Source organism: Bos javanicus, chromosome 1, assembly GCF_032452875.1.
Source record: "Bos javanicus breed banteng chromosome 1, ARS-OSU_banteng_1.0, whole genome shotgun sequence".
Lineage (NCBI taxonomy): Eukaryota > Metazoa > Chordata > Mammalia > Artiodactyla > Bovidae > Bos > Bos javanicus.
The window spans coordinates 42,378,505-42,400,353 of record NC_083868.1 but is presented as its reverse complement, the minus strand read 5'-3'; the positions used below and the strand labels follow the sequence as shown (position 1 = coordinate 42,400,353).

Below are 21,849 nucleotides of genomic sequence, written 5' to 3'. Positions count from 1 at the left end.
ACCTATCCTGCATACACCTGTTACCCTACGGAGTTTTGGCTGGCATTCTAAAGCTGGAAGAGACCTTAGCTATGAGGGCCATCTCCTTTCCTTTATAATCAAAGACTGCGAGAATATTTTGGCTCAGAGTCACATGGCTACTCGAAGTGGATGATTTAGGTGATCTCACAAAAATGAGTTGGTATTTTTGAGGCTCTATTAACTCTACCCAGTTTCACGTTGCAGATTAAAAATACATATACCTCCCTCATACCTGCAGAAAGTATCTAAATATCCAATTATTCGGCATTATAAATATTCCATTTATTTGTAGCCTCGATCATAACTTTTCTCACTTGAACAAGTGAATGGAGTTCATTTTTCCTTTGGAGAATTTTTGCCAACACAGGATCATAAATTCTTTTATCCTCTTTTATACAAAGGTATTCACTAGGTCATAACCAGTTTTCTGAAATAGGTAATTCATATAATTTTTTAAGTATAAAAAGGTCTAAAATGAAGAAGTCTCTCTCCTATTCCTCATTCCTTCACTCAGTCTCACATCCTTCCCAAATAGTTAACACAACAGTAGGAACAGACTTTTTCCATACTCCCCCATTTTCAAATGCAAATGGGAGCATACTATACACAGTGGTTTGTATCTTGTTTTAAAAAGATTTTTAAATGTATTTTTCTTATCAGTATACAAAAAGCTTTATCATTCTTTTTGACAGCCACGTAATAGTCCACTACATGGGATACATGGTGATCTACCAATTAGTCCACTATTGATAAGACTTCATTTTAATCTTCATCTCTTGCTAATTAAAACAACACTGCAATGACTAAATTTGTAGTGTCAACTTTGGGCTTGTTTTGCAAGCTGTATACATCCAGTGGAATTTCTAAAAGGGAACTGTTAAATCAGGGTATGTGAATGTATGATGTTGATAGAGTTCATCAAACTTCCCTCCAAACTGGTGTCTCGATTTACACTCCCGCTAGCAGTGTACCAGAGCTCCTGTATACCTACACTGAACTCAAGTTTTGATTATCAGACAGGTGGCATATGGTACCTTGCTATAGGCTTAATTTGTATCTTTTTAGGAGACTAAGCCTTTTTATGTGTTTAAATATAAATTTATAAAGTATATATAATTTCCTCTCTCAACTGCCAGGAGCATCAGTTCTTTATTGTACTGAGCACTGACCCAGGCCATTTGCAGGCCATGGTCTTATCTGCACTCAAAACATTTTCTAAGCCCTGCCTTCTGTTTGGGTCTTTTTCCCAAGTTGAGCAGAAGCAGCAGTCACAGAATGCTGTAGGTTTTGAATTCAGGAAGGAGAATGACTCCTCACTCTACCACAAGATCTGTGAGACTTTTGATTAGCTATTGGACCTCTCCAAGCCTTAAATTATGTGTCTGTAAAATGGAGTAAAGATTCCTGTCTCATAAGGTTGCTCTGAGTATTAGGTGGTTGTATAGGTTGAAAGCCCCAAGCACAGGGCTTGGATCTTACTAGGGCCTCAATTAAGGGTGGTTTAGTTTTGTCATCACTAATCTGTCAGGCACAAAGGAACACTTGACTAAACAACTAAAGCAAATTTTGGTTGTTTCACTGCTTTGGCATATTTCCAGTTAAATACCCCCAGGGGTTAAACACTGAGGGATAACCCTGCTGGAGCCGTACCAGTACTTGGCATTCACGACTGCCACACAACAAATTATTTCTAGTCACAAAACCAATTTGTTTCTCTGTCAACACCCAACCATTCTGTATAACGATGTCCACTCACTTGGAATGACGATTTTTTGCAAGAATGTGATTTTCTGCCTCCATCTAAGACTTGCTGGGTCAAGGAGCAGCAGGAGGGACCGAGGGAAATCACGTCCACTCACCCTGCTGGTACAGCTCCTACACCATCTCCCCACAAGTCTGCCTCGGCAAAGGATGCTCATCAAACCATGCTCAGAGAGAAGAGAGGGAGAAGATACTTTGAAAGCCCGTTCAAAGTCCTCATACAATGTGTGACACTCATGAAACAGTGAGTGTGTTCTGAACCACACAAGTCACACACACCAAATGCACGTTTGGCTTATCATGAGTTCATCTGGAAAACAGAGACGTGCAGGTTTATCTCCTCCACTAATTTAAGAGCTATTTGAGGGCAGTTTCACTCTTTTATTCATCTTTGTATCCCACACCTTAGCAATATCCTCAACACACAGCAGTCAAATTTCTGGAACGGACAGGCTCATGATAAACATGACTTCTTGAACTTTTACTTCATGCTAATCCTCTCTCTTCAGTAGACAGTCTGGATTACCTTCCCGAGTTTGAATGTACGTCAATCTGTTTTATAGTTATCGGAGCTGCACTGGCATTTTTGGTATATGTGCACACAAGTGTACTTCATCAGAACTCTGGTAATACTTTGAAGGAAAATTGTTTTCTTCTTTATAAAATTCACTATTACCCTTTTTTACATATTCTCCACTGAGGTGAAATGTTTGCTTCAAAAAAGTTAGAAGTTGTGATTAAGTTTATTGCAGATCAATTTGAGGTACACTTGCAACTCAACACACATTTAGAGTGTACAATCGAGTTCGTTTTCAAGGAAATGTCCTCAGCAAGAAACAGAATCCTCAAGTTAGACATCTGGCAGACACCCTGTTAAACCCAAAAGACAGATTCTCACTTGAAAAAAAGTATGGTTTCAATACCCTAAAACAGTCTATATTTCTACTTCATTGCCAAAAGTAGGTTCTGTGTTTTCCATTAACCTGGAAGCTCAAGATTCTCACAAAATACTCACAGCTGAGGACTTCTGGAATTTTCCAGTCATCTTTGTTGCTGCAGGCATGAGCCTCAGATGTTGCCCTTCAACACCACATAGGTATCTTATTCCACCAAACTATTACTGATTATTTTATACAGTGCTTTCAAATCACTATTTGAAATGTAATTACCATGAAAATTCAGAGCACAAAACTCCTTTTTCTTACATAAATGATGCCGTGGTCAACATTTAACATAACAGCTGGTATCAGAGGCACTATTAACATTTGATGAAACTATCTCCTACACTTCAGCTCACTAGTATCATGGCTCAACCCATTTATCAGCCACACTCCGCCATGGTGAAAAGCAAATAGTCTCTGAACTTTAAATCAAGAGCCAAACACTCTCTAGAGAACTTTATGGTACCCACCCCCTACCATGTCTCAAAAATGCCCACTTTAAGGGCAGGAGTGTATTACCCTGTGAAAAGCCACTAATAAGTGTTTTAGTGAAAAGTGTATTCGTGAAAAGCCACTAATAAGCGTTTTAATGATCCATCAACAGGGATTCACTCCCTCACCTGAGCTAGGTACAGAGGACAAAAAGATAAATGAGACACAGCCCCTGCTCCTTGGGTCTAGTGATCCTGTCTTACCTTCTATCAATGGCACTACACTGGGACACTCAAAGGAACAGTCAAAAAGAGTATATGTGAAACAGTCCACACTATTACCCATTCTGGAACAAAGGAAGGAAAGGTCCAACTAAATTACATATTCAGATGTATTTTGAAGAAGCACAGTTCAGAAGGTTGGTGAGCAAAATGCTGTGTAAAAAGAATCAGAGTTTCTGAGTCAGAGAGACCCAGTCTCAAATCTCACCCCTGAAACTTATCCCAGTTATGATTTGGGATAAATTGTTCTCCCCTGGGAGTGCTCTCCCTCCCGCCCACCTTGGGGAAGGTGTTCTGGGTTCTCCCAATGACTGCAGGGGATGCTCCTGGTAATTAGTGGGCAGGGCCACAGATGCCAAATGTCCTACGAAGGACAGGAGAGTCCAGTTCAGCAAAAAATTGTTCCTTCCAAGATGCCACCTCTGGGAATTATCTTATCCTCAGTTTCCTCAGTTGTCAGAATTTTAAGCATACCAACATTCCAGGCTGAGGGTGATGTTTAAAAAGACGATATAAGTAAAAGTACCCAGCCCAAAGGAGTGCACAGTCGGCTTTTGTTAAATGCTGTTCTTGCCTCACTATCATGTGTGATACAGCAAAGAAACAAAATTGAGAGATCATTTTCTCAAAGCAAGGAAAATTAGAAGGCAGGTATCCTCTGAATTTCACAGTTTAGCAGTACCTGTTGAACGGGGCTTCACAAAAATTCTCTAAATTGAGACCAAACACTCTTTATGACCCAGTGCTAAATCTAATTTTCTTAACGCCTCTTTCACTCTGCCCGCACTGATGTATACAACCTTCAAGAGATCATAATCCCAGGCCTTTGCTCAGCCTAGAAGACCCATCCCCTATTTCCATCTTCCTGGCTAAGTTCTCTACCTGTGGAAAACACCATCAGTGAAGGCCCAGATAAAACCACCTCCCCCATGAAGCCCTCCTGGCTCTCCCCTATCACTTTTGCTGAGCCCATTCATTGCACACTCATAAACCGGGCTAAACGTTACAGCTGTGAATTGAATTCAACTGCAGTTTTCATTTCTATACAATTAAAAACAAATTAATATAAGCACTTTCTGGATGTGGTCAACCACCGAAGATAAAGAGTATTAACAAGCAATTCAACTGCCAACACCTGAATTCACATACGTAATAGTGTTGATGCAAACAGACTTTTAACTGCTGCAGGTTAATGAGAGCAGCATAGAACACAGTATATAAATGACGTGTTCACAGCAAATGATGTCCAAATATCTTACAGCACACCGTAAAAGCAAAAGTTTTCCTGTGATTCAAGTGGAGAAATATTGGAAAACCTGAATCATGGCATGGTACACAGTGGTACAGTCATGGCAACTCCTCAAAAACTTTGTTTTTTTTCTAGTTGGTACCATATGCATTTTGTGAGTAGCCAAAAAACAGCTGCCAGGATAATGCTGTAAATTTTATTTTTATTGGTCTTGTGGTTATGTCTGTGTTTAATTTTCAATTCTGTTCTTAAGGAATTGTTAAGGAATTCTGTTCTTAAGGAATTTATGTCCCATTTGTATTTTTACCTACACAAGTTACATCATGAAACTCATGTAAGTCAACACTGGGAGTGCAGAAAACGAGACTGTACAACTCAAGTTTGAGAGAATGCACTTCGAGTACAAGAAAAAGTCAGGATGCAGACATTAATCCTTAATAAATGTTAAGTGGCCTCTGAGTTGCAGGTACTGCACAAACTTGTTTTTAACTGAAAAGTAGCTATGTGACTCTGGGCATGTTTCTTTAGCCGTTTTTTATAGTAAAACTAGAATACTGATCATACATGTCTGTCCAACCTCAGGTGTAGTATTTTTTAAAGTATTCTGTTAATTGTAATGTGCCAGACACACCATGGCAACCCATTCCAGTGTTCCTGCCTGGGAAATCCCATGGACAGAGGAGCCTGGCAGGCTACATGGGGTTGCAAGGAGTTGGACACGACTTAACAACTAAACAAGACACGTCATAGGTACTAGGATGACTGTTTTCAAGTGGTCTCCTCAGCTTCTCCCAGTTCCTTGAAACAGCCTTTTTCTCAGTCATCTTTACATTCCTATCACACCCAGTCCCATGTCTGAACAGACTCCCCTGCATCTAAAATCACCAGTACAAAAGGTAAACCACGCTCCCACTAAAACCAGGAGTTTTTACTGCCTCTAAAAGAAACAGCCAAAATACTCTTACATTTTGAAATAAGATCACAGTGACAAATCACAATTCTGTTTCCAATCTTGTTAACACCAGGGTGTTGTGTTACTAGGACATTTGGTACTACTAAGCATTTCCATTTGTTTCATTAAACTTTCAATAAAGGCTTTGTGTTTATGTCCTTGAAAAGAAAAGATTTAAGCTCATTTAAAAGGTAAAACACCCACACAAAAGATTATCCGCTATCCCCTTAACATCTGGCAAGTTCTAAAATGGATGAAGGACAAAATTAGAGTTCATATAAGCACAATTAAAATTATGATTGTCAAAAAGCAGCAGTCTGTGCCTCTCTGGAGATAAGGAGAATGGAGAAGTGGTAAGCAGACAGACAAGTTGCGGAGTGGCTAGCACCAGAAAGAAAAAGAGATTAGATTTGAGAAGTGGCCAAAAAGCCAAAATAGGCAGGGAGGCGGCAAGCTTTCAGGACAATTCTGATAGGAACATGAAATTGGCCCTTCTAATCCTGACTCAAGGCTAGTTTCGAGTCTACTTCAGGTTTCTCTTAAATACTGTTTCCATATTATCATCCCAGATTGTCAGTGCTGTTACAGTGACGGCAGGCACCAAGGGCTGTCTGCCTACACCAGAATTCTGACATTCTGGTTGAGCCCTGTCAGACTTCAAAACTATTTTTAACTACTATGTAAGTCTGAATTTTAAATTCTCTCTTAAGAGGGCAATAATAGCTGAAGCCTCACAGAAGAAGTCTTCTAGTTGTAACAGGAACCTTCTTGGAAAGATGTGGCAGTTTTGTTAAGAGGGTCATATAATGCAAATGCTTCACAAGCAGGGAAACTGAGGAACACGTAAATGCCCAGGATCCAATCACAAGACAGGAATGAATACTGATGGAAGCAGCTCAATCAGTTACAGTTCTGTTTCCTATCCAGTTTTCTTTGAAGCTCTCCAGGAAGCCTTTAACGACTGAAGTAAACACAGCTTTCAGGAGAGCGTCCTTCCAATCACGAGAGATCTTCTAGTGCAATGTGGGGGAAGAGGCAGCAATAAGCCTCTCTAGCCAGCAAAAGTTTTAAACAGCGAGTTGTATATCACTTAACCCCTCTTCCTCCCTCAGGACAGATGAAAAGACTCCGGAACAGGTATTTTTATTAGTCATGAATTTTTCAAAAAGCTCGATTTTACAGCAGCAGGTGGAGGAAGGAGAAAAAACTGCAAAAGGGGGGCACGTTTTTATTATTACAGAAACCAAGACAGCTCGAGTCCAGGTTTCTGGAATCCATCTGGGATCTTGAGGCAGATGTTTTCTCCGAGATTTGGGAAAGAAGGGTGGCATCATTTAAATGTCAGGCAATGGTAAATAAGACTAGCAACGGTTTGACATTTTAATGGGGTCTTGGGAACTCAGCATCAACATTCTTAAAAAAAAAAAAAAAAAAAATTACTTTGAGAAACTACGATTAAGACGGCAAAATCCCAGCCGAGCGGGTGGCGCTCCAAAGCGTTACCTTTCCTATCGGAGTGGTTTTCGGATCGCGCCCTCCTCGCCCTGGCGGACGGCTGGGCTCACTACTCTTTCTCATTACCCCGGCTGGGCTCACTACTCTTTCTCATTACCGCCGGCAGGACGCCGGGGGAGTCGCTTCTGCCGGAGAACTTAGAGCAGACGCGAGTGTGGGACGGGAACCGAACCGCGTCTGGGGACGGGAGATGGGGGGCTGAGGGCCCCACGGGCTGGCCCGGCCGCTGGCCACGGACTTCACCAGGATTTACAGACCAAGTGATGCGGCGCGGGAACTGAGAAAGAAGGAAAAAACTTCAGCAATGGAAGAAGGAGAACAGAAAGTGAGAAGCTCAGCCTGGCCGACAGCGGCCGGCTGCGGGCACCGGGGCCAGGAACCCCCCGTCCTGAGTCGGCGCGGGGCCCCCGACGACCCCCGCGGCTCCCACCTGGCAGCGTCCCGGCCCGGCGCGGGCGGCTGGCTTGTCCCTGGCCTCTCCTCCTCTTCCTCTTCCTTGTCCCGGGAAGGGCTTCGGGGAGCAAAGAATCGGGAAAAGCTATGCCAGGGGGCGCCGCCCCTTCTCCGGCCGCCGGACATCTCCCCGGCGCGGCAGCCGGTCCGAGGCCGTCCGCTGGGAACGCGTGAGGCGGTGTCCGGAGCCCGGTCCGGGGCCGTGGGACCCGGCGAGGGCAGGAGCTACTCGGCGCGGGCGGCCGGCGCGGCTCAGTCCATCCCGGGCGGTAGAAGCGCGGGCGCGACGGGCTGCCAGCACTACTCCTTCTCGTGCTCTGAGGCGGCTCCTCCCTCCACCCCCGGGCCGCCCGCCCCCAGGAGGAGCCAGAGGCCGCGGCTCCGCCCCGAGCCCGGGCCCGGCCGCCGCCGCTGGCCGGTCCCCGTTCTCGGTATGGGCCTGAGATGATCCGGGGGGACGCACCACCCCGCAACGCCGGGCTCCGGGCTTCCCGCCCAAAAGAGCTCAGCCTGCCAGCCCATTTGTCTTTTCTCTCAATTTTTTCTATTACTGATTTGTTTTTCTATCGTCCAGTCAGTGCAAGGAACGGTTTTCAGACTTTTGAAACAAGTTCATGAATTAAAGTTTGAAAGAAACTCATGAACTAAACTGCGGTACCAGAGTGCCCTAGGCTGCCTTTCAGCTAACGAACAGTAATTCTTTAAACAGTTTCCCAGGGCTGAAGAAGTTGCAGCTACCCCGTGGCCGTCTCAGAAGTCGAGGGCGCCATAAGTGCCGGTTCAGGTCTGTCAACAGGTCCTTTCTGGTTCGGCTGGCTTACTGTCTGTGGGGTAACTTACCTTAACCCAGATGTGCTTTGATATTTCTCACACTCCATGGCGCCGTAGGTGCTGTCCAGGTCTGTCAACAACTCTTTTCTGGTTCGGCTGGCTTACTATCTGTGGGGTAACTGACCCTAACCCAGATGTACTTTGATATTTCTCATACTCCGTGTTATTAATACATACTGCTCCCCGGCGAACCCGCTTGCAAAAACGACGCTGATCAAAAACAAGTATAATTCAAACTATGGGGAAACAAATATTTTGTAGTCATTACACAGACGTCACTGAAATCTGGAAACCAAAAGGTCCTTAAGATTTACTTTGAATTATGTCTAAATACCGGAGAAGGCAATGGCACCCCACTCCAGTACTCTTGCCTGGAAAATCCCATGGATGGAGGAGCCTGGTAGGCTGCAGTCCATGGGGTCGCTAAGAGTCGGACACGACTGAGCGACTTCACTTTTCACTTTCATGCATAGGAGAAGGAAATGGCATCCCACTCCAGTGTTCTTGCCTGGAGAATCCCAGGGACCGGGGAGCCTGGTGGCTGCCGTCTATGGGGTCGCACAGAGTCGGACACAACTGAAGCGACTTAGCAGTAGCAGCAGCATGTCTAAATACAGTCGTTTGACTTTTCTTAGCTTTATTTTTTTATACATACAGAAAGCTGTAATAATTTATGTATGCAACCTGATGAGACTGAAAATAAATACACACCATGAAACTATCATCACAATCTATGCTATAAAACCATCCATGACTTCCAGAACTTTCCTCCCACTCTATTATTATAAACAACTATGACATAACATCTGCCCTCTTAGCAAAGTTTTAAGTATATAATACAGTACTGTGAACTACAGGCACTGTGCTGTAAGTAGAACTCAAAGATTTACTCATCTTGCGTAACTTCAACTTTCCCTTTGACTAATACCCTGTTTATTAATAATGCCCTGTTTCCCCTCCCCCAACCCCTGACAACTCCCTTTCCACACTGCTTCTATGGATTTGACTGTTTTAGATTCATCAGTATAAGTGAATCCAAATATATGTATTTGTCCTTCTGTTTCTGACTTATTTCACTAATAGAGTAGCATAGATTGTTTTTTGTTTGTTTGTTTGTTTGTTTTTTTAGTTTTGTATATCCTGGTGGCTAGGAGAGAAAATATCAAGGGACCCATTCACCCCAGGTGGTTTGTTTTAAAACCAAGCTGCCCCTGAGAGGGTGTAGAAGTCATAAAAGTGATTATCTTATACCTGTTTGCTAAAAACTCTATACAAGTAAATAAGATAAAATGAAATGTCCAAGGCAGTTCTGACTTGAGGGAGGGGGAAGGAAGGTACCCTGAGGTTGGCCTGCTCTGACTGGAGTCCTGGAGGAGAAGATTGTTTATGGGTAGACAGGATGTCCATAAGCCCCATTTCAGCATTAGCTGAGGGTTGTTGAACTTTCCTGCCACAAAGGTAGCTGCCTCCTAGAAGCACTCTAACCCCTACCAACTGCAGCGGAGACCAAGGCTGCTCACCTTAATTTGTTCTGCTCAGTTTAACCTACCAAAGTTAAATCAGTACCGATTCTTTCTGCTGGGTTCACCCCAGACTATCCCTCAAGATTGATCAGCACTTTCTCTTTTGAAAACCTTCTCCTGTGAGAAAAAAGCTAGAAAAATAAACTAGAATAAGACAAGTAAAGTTCCCAATTGAGTCTTATTGTTTTGGGGAGGAATCTCCATTAAAGGCCTTTTTGCCAGAAAGCCCAGAGAATATGAAAGCAAAAAGAGTAGGAAGCCAGTTGTTCCCTCCAGCTTGAAGGCCTGGAGAATTAATCTCCCCAAAGGAATGCTAGATGGCTACCAGATGTGTCCAGCCCTTGTACTATGACCAAAGCAGGCCCTACACCCTACTACCTATCCAGAGGGTGGACTGTTCAGGATATTTCTCTGGGGATAAAAATCTTATTGGGGCCAGTAGAGTTTATCACTGACTTATGGGTTTATCTAATAATGCTATTTAAGAAAATAATTTCTCTAATAGCCCTCAAGGGGAAAGCTGGGCTAGTCATATTTTTTCAATAATCACTATCCTCAGTGGGAGAAGGCATCAGAATCATGTCAGGTAAAGTACTTCATTTATCTAGAAACTATTTATCTACAGTATTGGTGGTGATAGTTGAGGTAGTAGAATGTTCATCCAGCTAGAATCCCTCTATTAATAAACAGCTTGCAAAAGTATAAGATAGTATAAATGTTATTAGAGACCCCTAAAATAAAGTTGGGCCAATACAAACCTATGATATATATATATATATATATATATATATATATATATATATATTCATATTCATATGAAAAAAAAAGTGTTAGTCGCTCAGTGGGGTCAGACTCTTTGTGACCCTATGGACTATAGCCCACCAGGCTCCTCTGTTCATGGAATTTTCCAGACAAGAATACTGGGGTGGGTAGCCATTCCCTTCTCCAGGGGATCTTCCCAACCCAGGGGTCAAACCTGGGTCCCCTGCACTGCAGGCAGACTCCTTACCATCTGAGCCACTAGGGAAGCCCCATACACCAAGTGATCACATTCCTGAATTCACATTGGAAATGACTATGCCAATGAGGTGCCTTGAAGCTTTGGCTTCATCAGCTTCACAGTAAATATGCTTCTGCCATAGATACTCTTTAAATGTCTTCAAGAAAAACTGAATGAACAAATGAAGATGACTGTGCTAAATTCGAATCTCTAAGATCCTTAAAACTCTAAAATTCAACCTTTTTATAGACTTCCTAATGCAATCTTAGAACCCAGTATTCAGAAATTCATTATTATGAGTTCAGAATGTAAGAGCAGATGACATCTAGGAATGGATCAGTACTTGAAAAGTAAATAAATGAAAATTCAGGGGTCATTGATTTATGGCTTTAAGCTAATTTTTCATAGACAAAGTTTGCCTCAATGGAGGCAGGGCACCAGGTACACTTGCATTCATTCAAATGCTTTGCAAACTCTATGAAAAATTAGCTTAAAGCCATAAATCAATGACTCCTGAATTTTCATTTATTTACCTTTCAAGGACTGATCAGTTCCTCATTTAATGAGTATGTTAGAAGCATATTTACTGTGAGGCTGGTGAAACCAAAGCTTCAAGGCACCTCATTGGCATGGTCTCTTCCAAGGTGAGTTCAGGAATGTGATCACTTGATGGTGGTTATGAAATTTACAAAAGCAAATGTTTAAACTGCACAATTAAGACCACAAGCTCTTTTCACTTGGATTTTCCCTCCATCACCTTATTCCTAGAGTCAGCTGGTATTGGAGTTACTGGAGGCCCTTTAGGACATGCTGGGAAATGTATGGTGTGGATTTTAGCTTGGATTTTTAGTGGGATGTATTTATGTGGTTGTCAGTTTCTCCAAATAGATGTTACTGCTTTAATTTCAGTTTGTTCATTGGGCAACTCACCAAGCATTACACCTAAGATACAGGACCAGAGGCACTATCGCGACATAAACATATCCTAAGTCCTCTAACACTGAAACTGTGTGGGTAGTAGAGGTGAAACAAGATTCAAAATGTACAATAGCAAAAGGTGAGTTGTGGAAAACTATTTCAGGCAACAGAAGACAAAACTTAAAAGAATCACTTCTAATTGATGTAATTTCTCTCAAAACACTTATATAATGTAGTGCATACAATTTTTATAATTGTAAATGCAGTAAACTTTTAAATGAAAATCATGTAAAATAGAACTTATGATAATATTTGTTTGTAGGGCACAAACTTATAGCAATACCACAATGAGTGTGTATGTGGGTATATAATGTTGTATGCTTACCTAGCCTTTCTATCAATACGTACGCTCATCAAAATTTAAGGAAAGACTTTATCTTTCCACTATATGTATAGAAAATATTAGAAAAGGTCATATGAATGAATACACTAACAAAAATATAAGAAAAAATATTATAGAAGTATAATAGGCAGATAATGGAAAAAATGCTGTTTTTCTAGACTCTGTGACATTTGTAATATTAATCGTTTAAAATTGGTCATTTGTATGATTTATTTTTTCATTCACTTTTATATCTAATTTTTAATTTTAAATATTTTTCTTTAAAGAGAAATTGCAAAAATCTTCAGGTACCTTAAAACCTGGATTTGTCCTTGAGTGCTGACTATGGATCAGAAACACACTCATTCTTAGAGATACAGTGATAAGACCAAGAGCTTTCCCTCAAGACGCAAGTCTGATGGGGTGAACAGATGAGCAAAGCAGATAGGAAAAGAGAAAGTCCTTCTATGAGCATACATAGGATGAACCCCAACTTAGTCTCCAATGCAGGAGACATATAAGACATGGGTTCGATCCCTGGGTTGGGAAGATCTCCTGGAGGAGGAAATGGCAACCCACACCAGCATTCTTGCCTGGGGAATTCCATGGACAGTGGAGCCTGGTAGGCCACAGTACAGGGGGTCTCACAGAGTTGGACACAACTGAGGCAACTTAGTATGCACACATGCCAACTTAGTCTAGAAATTTCCATGAAGGCTCACTAGAGGAGATAACTGTCAGTTTATTCTCGTCCTCTGCTTCCTGTGACCACCATGACTTCTACAAAAAGAGTACAATTCAATAGCTTATTTGATATGTGAGAAAAGCTCAAGTTCATCACACTGTAACTGAACTACCATTCCCAAAGCATAAGCACATTACTCCTCAAAAGTATGAGAACAAAGTGCTGACCCTGAAGTCTTTCAACAAGGATGCAAGCATGGTTTAGAAATGCTTTTTGTTTTAAAAAGTCCACCAGAGGGATACATTTCTGTGTGTGCATTACGGCACAGTATTTGCTATGTGGCAGGTGGCCCAGGAATATTAAGACAGCTGTCAACATCAAGAAAAGCATCAGCCCATGAAAAGCAAGCAGATGGACTGGGGCACTTCACTAGCTGCTTCCTGAAATAATAGCTGTGCAAGGCCAAATGAGGCAATGTCATGCTGCCCAGGGCAGCAAAAAGCTATTACTGGCTATACACACTCAATTAGGAGATGGGGCGGGGGACATCCTCCCCTTTTCTTTGTAGAGCTCAGGTTTTCATTAAGAACCACAGCAGTAAATAAGAAAGGGTGTGTGGAGGGAATCCTGTTAGTGTTTCTCATTCTGTTACATTCTGATCATCATGGCTGGAAAACGCCTCAATCTTGCTGCTTCAGTAAGAGCAGATGGTGAAATTTTAAGTGATTGGTTATTCAGACTTCTATGGGATGCATGAAGTTTTATTGTATTGTTTGTCTGGTTTTTATTTCCAGAACATGTGGAGACTGACATCTTTCAAACACACATCTTTTAATGCTTAAGATGTGTTGGTCTGACCTAAATTACATATCTTCTTTTCTTCCCTTGATATGATGATGATACTTATAAAAGAAGTGAATGCTTTACTAAATTATGACATTAACAATCAAATATTTTCTTCAAAAACAGTGCAAAATTTGCTTATACCAAACCATTGATTATAAAACGTATTCCAAAATAGTTATTCACACTAATTCAGTTTGATGTGTCTTGTGTTTGAGTCAAATGCTACCTATAATATAGTCATATGTAGTAGTTGTATTAACTTTTAGAAATGCAGTTTCATAAACATGACACAGATAATGGCTCAGAAGAATACTTTACCATTATATCAAAAACTCAGTTCCTATATTCTGTTTTTCCAAAATAACTGATGAGTACAGAAGTTATGCACTGTATTGGACATATCTGATACACAATTTTAAATGCTTTTGAAGTGTGCTGGAGAAGACTCTTGAGAGCCCCTTGGACTGCAAGGACATCAAACCAGTCAATCTTAAAGGAAATCAACCCTGAATATTCATTGGAAGGACTGTTACCAAAGAAGATCCAATACTTTGGCCACCTGATGTGAAAAACTGACTCATTTGAAAAAAAACCCTGATGCTGGGAAAGATTGAAAGCAAAAGGAAAAGGGGGGGTCAGAGGATTAGATGGTTGATAGCATCACAGACTCAATGGACATGAATTTGAGTAAACCCAGGGTGAAGGACAGAGGAGCCTGGGGTGCTGCAGTCCATGGGGCTGCAAAGAATTGGACATGACTTAGCGACTGAACAACAACAACATTTTGAAAAGAACAATTGTTTATAAATCTCTGGACTTCAGTATGCTAGTGTGGATTGTAAATTTTGCTTCTTAGGATTCATGAAACAAAGCTTTAGAGGAAAAAGACAATTGGTTTGTGAATTGGCATTTCTTTTTTCTTACTTTGAAATTTTAGAAAAGACATGTTCCATAATCCGGAGTTATCTTACTGTGGACACGTTATTCCCAGTTTGATTTGCTGCAAATGGTTTAAAAACAAGGCAGAGAGGCAGCTGTTATTGCAAGCAAATGTTTTGATTAGAAAGAGAAAGCAGCTGGATATGCTACATGCTGTCGTATAAGATGAACCACAGTTTTCACATGGGAACTCTACCTAATCTAAAATTGAGATTACCATTATTTCCTTCATGGGAACTTTCTTTGTATAAATGGAGTTGACATCTATCAACTTTGTTTATATTCTGGAGTGATAAAGTGCTGATTCTTACCTATGGAAATCTTCCATAGTCTATTACAAAACAATAATATCATTAACAAGCTTTCATAAAATTTCCTTACAAAATATTGCTAAATGTAGTAACAAAACATCCATGGTGGTGGTGTTTTAGTCGATAAGTTGTGTCTGACTTTTGTGAACCCATGGACTGTAGCCTGCCAGGCTGCTCTGCCCATGGGATTCTCCAGGCAAGAATACTGGAGTGGGTTGCCATTTCCTTCTCCAGGGGATCTTTCCAACCCAGGAATCGAACCCGGGTCTCCTGCATTTGTAGGCAGATTCTTTACCAACTGAGATATGAGGGAAGCCACCCCTTCAAAAAAAAATCCATCAGTTCAGTTCAGTCACCCAGTTGTGTCCGACTCTTTGCGACCCCATGAAGTGCAGCATGCCAGGCCTCCCTGTCCATCACCAACTCCCGGACCCTACCCAAACTCATGTCCATTGAGTCAGTGAAGCCATCCAACCATCTTATCCTCTGTCATCCCCTTCTCCTCCTGCCCTCAATCTTTCCCAGCATCAGGGTCATTTAAAATGAGTCAGTTCTTTGCATCAGCCAAAGTACTGGAGTTTCAGCTTCAACATCAGTTCTTCCAACACCCAGGACTGATCTCCTTTAGGATGGATTGGTTGGATCTCCTTGCAGTCCAAGGCACTCTCAAGAGTCTTCTCCAACACCACAGCTCAAAAGCATCAATTCTCCAGCGCTCAGTTTTCTTTATAGTCCAACTCTCACATCCATACATGACTACTGGAAAAACCACAGCCTTGACTAGACAGACCTTTATTGACAAAGTAATGTCTCTGTTTTTTAATTTGCCATCTAGGTTGGTCATAACTTTCCTTCCAAGGAGTAAGCGTCTTTTAATTTCATGGCTGAAATCACCATTTGCAGTGATTTTGGAGCCCCCAAAAACAAAGTCAGCCACTGTTTCCCCATCTATTTGCCATGAAGTGATGGGACTGGATGCCATGATCTTAGTTTTCTGAATGTTGAGCTTTAAGCCAACATTTGCACTCTCCTCTTTCACTTTCACAAGAGGCTCTTTAGTTCTTCACTTTCTGCCGTAAGGGTGGTATCATCTGCATATCTGAGGTTATTGATATTTCTCCCTGCAATCTTCACTCCAGCTTGTGCTTCATCCAGCCCAGCATTTCTCATGATGTACTCTGCATAGAAGTTAAATAAGCAGGGTGACAATATACAGCCTTGACGTACTCCTTTTCCTATTTGGAACCAGTGTGTTGTTCCATGTCCACTTCAAACTGTTGCTTCCTGACCTACATACAGGTTTCTCAAGAGGCAGGTCAGGTGGTCTGGTATTCCCATCTCTTTCAGAATTTTCTAGTTTATTGTGATCCACACAGTCAAAGGCTTTGGCATAGTCAATAAAGCAGAAATAGATGTTTTTCTGGAACTCTCTTGCTTTTTCCATGATCCAGCAGATATTGGCAGTTTGATCTCTGGTTCCTCTGCCTTTTCTAAAACCAGCTTGAACATCAGGAAGTTCACGGTTCACATATTGCTGAAGCCTGGCCTGGTGAATTTTAAGCATTACTTTACTAGCGTGTGAGATGAGTGCAACTGTGCAGTAAGTAGTTTGAGCATTGTTTGGCATTGCCTTTCTTTGGGATTGGAATGAAACCTGACCTTTTCCAGTCCTGTGGCCACTGCTGAGTTTTCCAAATTTGCTGGCATATTGAGTGCAACACTTTCACAGCATCATCTTTCAGGATTTGAAACAGCTCAACTGGGATTCCATCACCTCCACTAGCTTTGTTCGTAGTGATGCTTCCTAAGGCCCACTTGACTTCACATTCCAGGATGTGTGTCTCTAGGTGAGTGATCATACCATCATGATTAATTGGGTCATTTTTGTACAGTTCTTCTATGTATTCTTGCCACCTCTTCTTAGTATCTTCTGCTTCTGTCAGGTTCATACCTTTTCTGTCCATTATTGATTCCATTTTTGCATGAAATGTTCCCTTGGTATCTCTAATTTTCTTGAAGAGATCTCTAGTCTTTCCCATTCTATTGTTTTCCTCTATTTCTTTGCAATGATCACTGAGGAAGGTTTTCTTATCTCTCTTTGCTATTCTTTGGAACTCTGCATTCAAATGGGTATATCTTTCCTTTTCTCCTTTGCTTTTTGCTTCTCTTTTCACAGCTATTTGTAAGGCCTCCTCAGCCAGCCATTTTGCTTTTTTGCATTTCTTATTCTTGGGTATAATCTTGATCCCTGTCTCCTGTACAATGTCATGAACCTCTGTCCATAGTTCATCAGGCACTCTGTCTATCAGATCTAGTCCCTTAAATCTATTTCTCACTTCCACTGTATAATCACAAGGGATTTGATTTAGGTCATACCTGAATGGTCTAGTGGTTTTCCCCACTTTCTTCAATTTAAGTCTGAATTTGGCAATAAGGAGTTCATGATCTGAGCCACAATCCGCTCCCAGTCTTGTGTTTGCTGACTGTACAGAGCTTTTCCATCTTTGGCTGCAAAGAATATAATCAGTCTGATTTCAGTGTTGGCCATCTGGTGATGAGTCTTCTCTTGTGTTGTTGGAAGAAGGTGTTTGCTATGTGTAGAGTCTTCTTTTGTGTTGTTGGAAGAAGGTGTTTGCTATGACCAGTGTGTTCTAAAAAATCCATATGGAGCTTATAAAAGATATAATTTTGAGTTTTTATAAATATGATAAATAGATTTCTCGATGACCCCATTTTTATTTTGAAAAATTTATAGAAATTCATCAAACAGTAACCTAATTGGTTTTGCAAATTGGTTTTGCAAATAATGAACAAAAGCAGCCTACATCAATTATTTCCATCAGTATATGTTAGCAACTCAATTCCTTCCTTGCTTCCTCCAATCAACTTTTCATTGGTAAATAGTAAAAGGAGTTACCTATGAAAAAAGGTAATACAGAAGACAAGAAATAGGAATATTTGACTCTCATACTGAAGTAAAAAGAGAATTCTCATAATTGACTTCATATTAACAACCATTCTTAAATGTCATTCATTTCTACATTCTATCTTCTATTTTATTTTTCTTTCAGCTCCCCAAATAAATACTTTGGGAAGTCAGTTTACATCGTAAGTCATTTGGTTTATTTCTCCTACAGGTGAATGTACTGACATGCAACTTTCAGTTATCAAGTCTGGAAGACAATTAAATGGACCTTGTTTTTATCAACTTCATGGCTGGTTTTAAGTAACTCCAAAAATGATGATTCTCCTTCCACCTGGTTTAATAGGAACTCTGTCTCAAAAGGTCAACAATGGGTATCATCAAATGAAATAGCTGACCACACCACAGTATAGAACTTTATAAAATTATCAATTATATGCAGCCTGAGGGGAAAGGAAATTAAGTTATTCGGTTTAAATTCTATCACTTTCACTCTGATTTTGCCTATCACTTAAGTGGACTATAGTCATAGGGTCACAAAGTCAGACATGAGTGAAGCAACTGAGCATGCATGCATAGGTATATTTAGTCTCTGTGGCTTAAATAAAACACAATCTAGATTAGAAAGAAAATTTTTGGTAAAATTTGGTAAAATCTTTTAGTAAAATTTAAGAAGTAGCTACTGGAAAGTCAGAAACTTTTAAACAATATGTATTCACTTAAAAGTTTATTAATCAGTCTACATTTCAGAAAAACAAAAGACAAGAAAATGGAAAATTCTGAAATAAAGATCTAGATAAAGTCTAAATCAAGATCATTGACCTAGTAGTCATTCTTCTGGTACTAGCTGCCTCAAACTGGATTAGGAAAGTTGGTGGGAGGAATATATATTAAAAAAAAATTTTTTTTAAAGCCCCAAACAATATTCCATCTACAGAAGTATTTTATGGCCTTCTACCTGCTCAAAGAATATTTATTGAATACTTCTAGGTCCTGTGTTTGGTGATTAGAATACACAGTGTGATCCACCCTCAAGAAACTCAGTCTTAAAGAAAGAAAGAGAAGTGACAGTTACAAACTACAGGACAGTGTGATAAACATGAAAAGTGGGACATACATGGGAAAAAGGAAGAAGAAAGTGCCTAACTGTATCACTTGGGCAGACCATACTTTACGTCAGGGACGGATTTCATGAATCAAGCTCCAGAAACATGGATCAGAAAGTTCTGCACTCATAACCATTTAAAACACCTGTTGAGACAGATTTGTATTACAAATGTCACACTTGTCAGAAAGCTATATCAGAGCCCAGTAGGAGCTCAACATTGGGCTACCAATAGACATATAATTGATATTTGGCATCTGATCTGGTGAGGAGATACTACAGTCCGTGGGTACAACTACATTGTGAATGTACAAATATTGTGTATAACATAGGTATTCAAGGGCTTTGATACGTTAATTTGAAAGTACATTAACTCAACTATGGGCTTTATCCTTTAAAATAATCACAAAATTAAAAAGTAGGTGACAGTGATAAAGTATGAGAAATATGCAAGTAGAGAAACTGCTGCACTGATACTAACTCGACTTACATAATCTGAGTTTACATCTGCCAATTATTGACTGATACAGGTTAGACCAGTAAATCAGGCAGAGGAAGTCTTACTACTAACCAGATATCTAATTTAGGGCCAAAATACAAGGTATACAAGAATCAAACAGTTTGACATTTGTTTGGCATCTTGTATAAACTGCCTTTCTCACGGCTATTACCTTTAATTCACTCTAACTTACAAGGTTGATATTATGTCTATTGTGAAATCTAAGAAGTCACTTAGTCCATGATTACAATTAGTGATTTGAGTGATTTTTGCCCCTAAAAATGGCAGTAGTGCTGTATTGTCTAATATTATATCTACAAATTTCATATATAATGGGTAAACAAGGTTCTACTCTGTAATACAGGGAACTATATTCAATACCCTGTGATAAACCATAATGGAAAAGAATATGAAAAAATGTATATGTATTACTGAGTCACTTTGCTGTATAACAAGAATATGGGCTTCCCTAGTGGCTCAGTCGGAGAAGGCAATGGCACCCCACGCCAGTACTCTTGCCTGGAAAATCCCATGGACCGAGGAGCCTGGTGGGCTGCCGTCTATGGGGTCGCACAGAGTCGGACACGACTGAGCGACTTCACTTTCACTTTTCACTTTCATGCATTGGAGAAGGAAATGGCAACCCACTCCAGTGTTCTTGCCTGGAGAATCCCAGGGACGGGGGAGCCTGGTGGGCTGCCATCTTTGGGGTCGCACAGAGTCAGACACGACTGAAGCGACTTAGCAGCAGCAGTAACTCAGTTGGTAAAGAATCTGCCTGCAATGCAGGAGACCTGGGTTCCATCCCTGGGTTGGGAAAATCCCCTGGAGAAGGAAATGGCAACCCAGTCCAGTACTCTTGCCTGGAGAATTCCATGGACAGAGGAGCCTGGCAGGCTACAGTCCATGGGATCGCAGAGTCGGACACGACTGTGTAGCTAACTTTCACTTTCAGTCATTAATACAACGTTGCATTTCAACTACTTCAATAAAAATTAATTAAAAAAAACAAATAATTTTAGATTGTCTCAACTATTTTGAATGTTATATGTTGTGGAGATTGTGGATTCTATTAAATAATTCCAAAAAGTGTTGCAATTTTCATTTTGTAGAAACATTTAATTGGTTAAACTTCAAACTTGAGTTTGCTCACTGAGGACACCAATCAAGTCTCAGTTGACTATTTTACCCTTAGTTGAAAACTCCGGGAGTTGGTGATGGACAGGGAAGCCTGGCGTGCTGCAGTCCATGGGGTCGCAGAGTCGGACAGGACTGAGCGACTGAATTGAACTGAACTGAAAGCTGCTTTGAATTTGCCATTTGTTCATGCATTGAGGCTTAGCTGGAGACTTAGGAAAGTTTATGCTCAGAATTTTAGACCCCCATTGTCTGGATCGCTCCTTTACTGAATGCTCCTCCCTTCACTTTGCAGTGGCTTCAGTTGTCTCATGGTTTGTACGCTCTTCCTCAGGCCAAAAACATGGCCAGTTTTGTCTGTTTAGCCACCCCACACTGTGACTGTGGCCTGTCCTCAGGCTAAAAGGCTCAAAAAGTGAAACTCACCCCATACCAGTGCCTTCTTCTAAGTTTCAATTCGCCTCTGAAACATGCCTGCTTCTGTTCATTCTCTATAACTTTCAGGTAGTTGGAATTTTTGTTGTTGGCCAGAATTTTTAGTTAACTGTAGGAAGGCTGGACTATTAGGAACCTAAACGATCACTTACTGCTGGCCCAGGAGCTCATGGTTAGAAGCTTAAGAATATCTTTAGGAATAGAAGTTGAATGAACTTATGTATGTGTGGTCACATACCACCAGGGAAGCCTGAATAAACGTATAAAAAGAGTTAATCACTGAATAATTTAATATTTAGATTAACATAATCAAAATTAATCTTCATTAACATTCAGAATTTAATATGCTCCCAAAATCTGTGGACCAAGACAAAAATTACGTATAATGTTGGCTTACGTGGGGCTTCCCAGGTGGCACAGAGGTAAAGAATTCATCTGCCAATGCAGGAGATGCAGGTTTGATCCTTGGGTCAGGAAGATCCCCTAGAGGAGGGCATGGCAACCCATTCTAGTATTCTTGCCTGGAAAATTCCATGGACAGAGAAGTCTGGTGGGCTACAGTTCATGCGGTTGCAAAGAGTCGGATACAACTGAGTGACTGAACACAGCACATTGGCTTACATATCCATCCATTCAAGAAATGTGGACACAATATATGCCATGCAGGGTGCAAATAAATTCCTTGCACTTATTTACAGAGATGTGGATGG

The 21,849-nt window shown here is 40.9% G+C and overlaps 1 protein-coding gene across 1 annotated transcript in view; it reads right to left on the bottom strand.

Moving 5' to 3' along the window:
* CRYBG3 (crystallin beta-gamma domain containing 3) overlaps positions 1–7,944 on the bottom strand; it is a 126,198-nt gene extending 118,254 nt beyond the window's left edge. The window contains exon 1 of the mRNA XM_061437318.1: positions 7,583–7,944. Coding sequence (XP_061293302.1) covers positions 7,583–7,731 — 149 coding nt within the window. The 5' untranslated portion in view covers positions 7,732–7,944. The remainder of the gene's footprint in view (positions 1–7,582) is intronic.
* Positions 7,945–21,849: the final 13,905 nt, after the last annotated feature.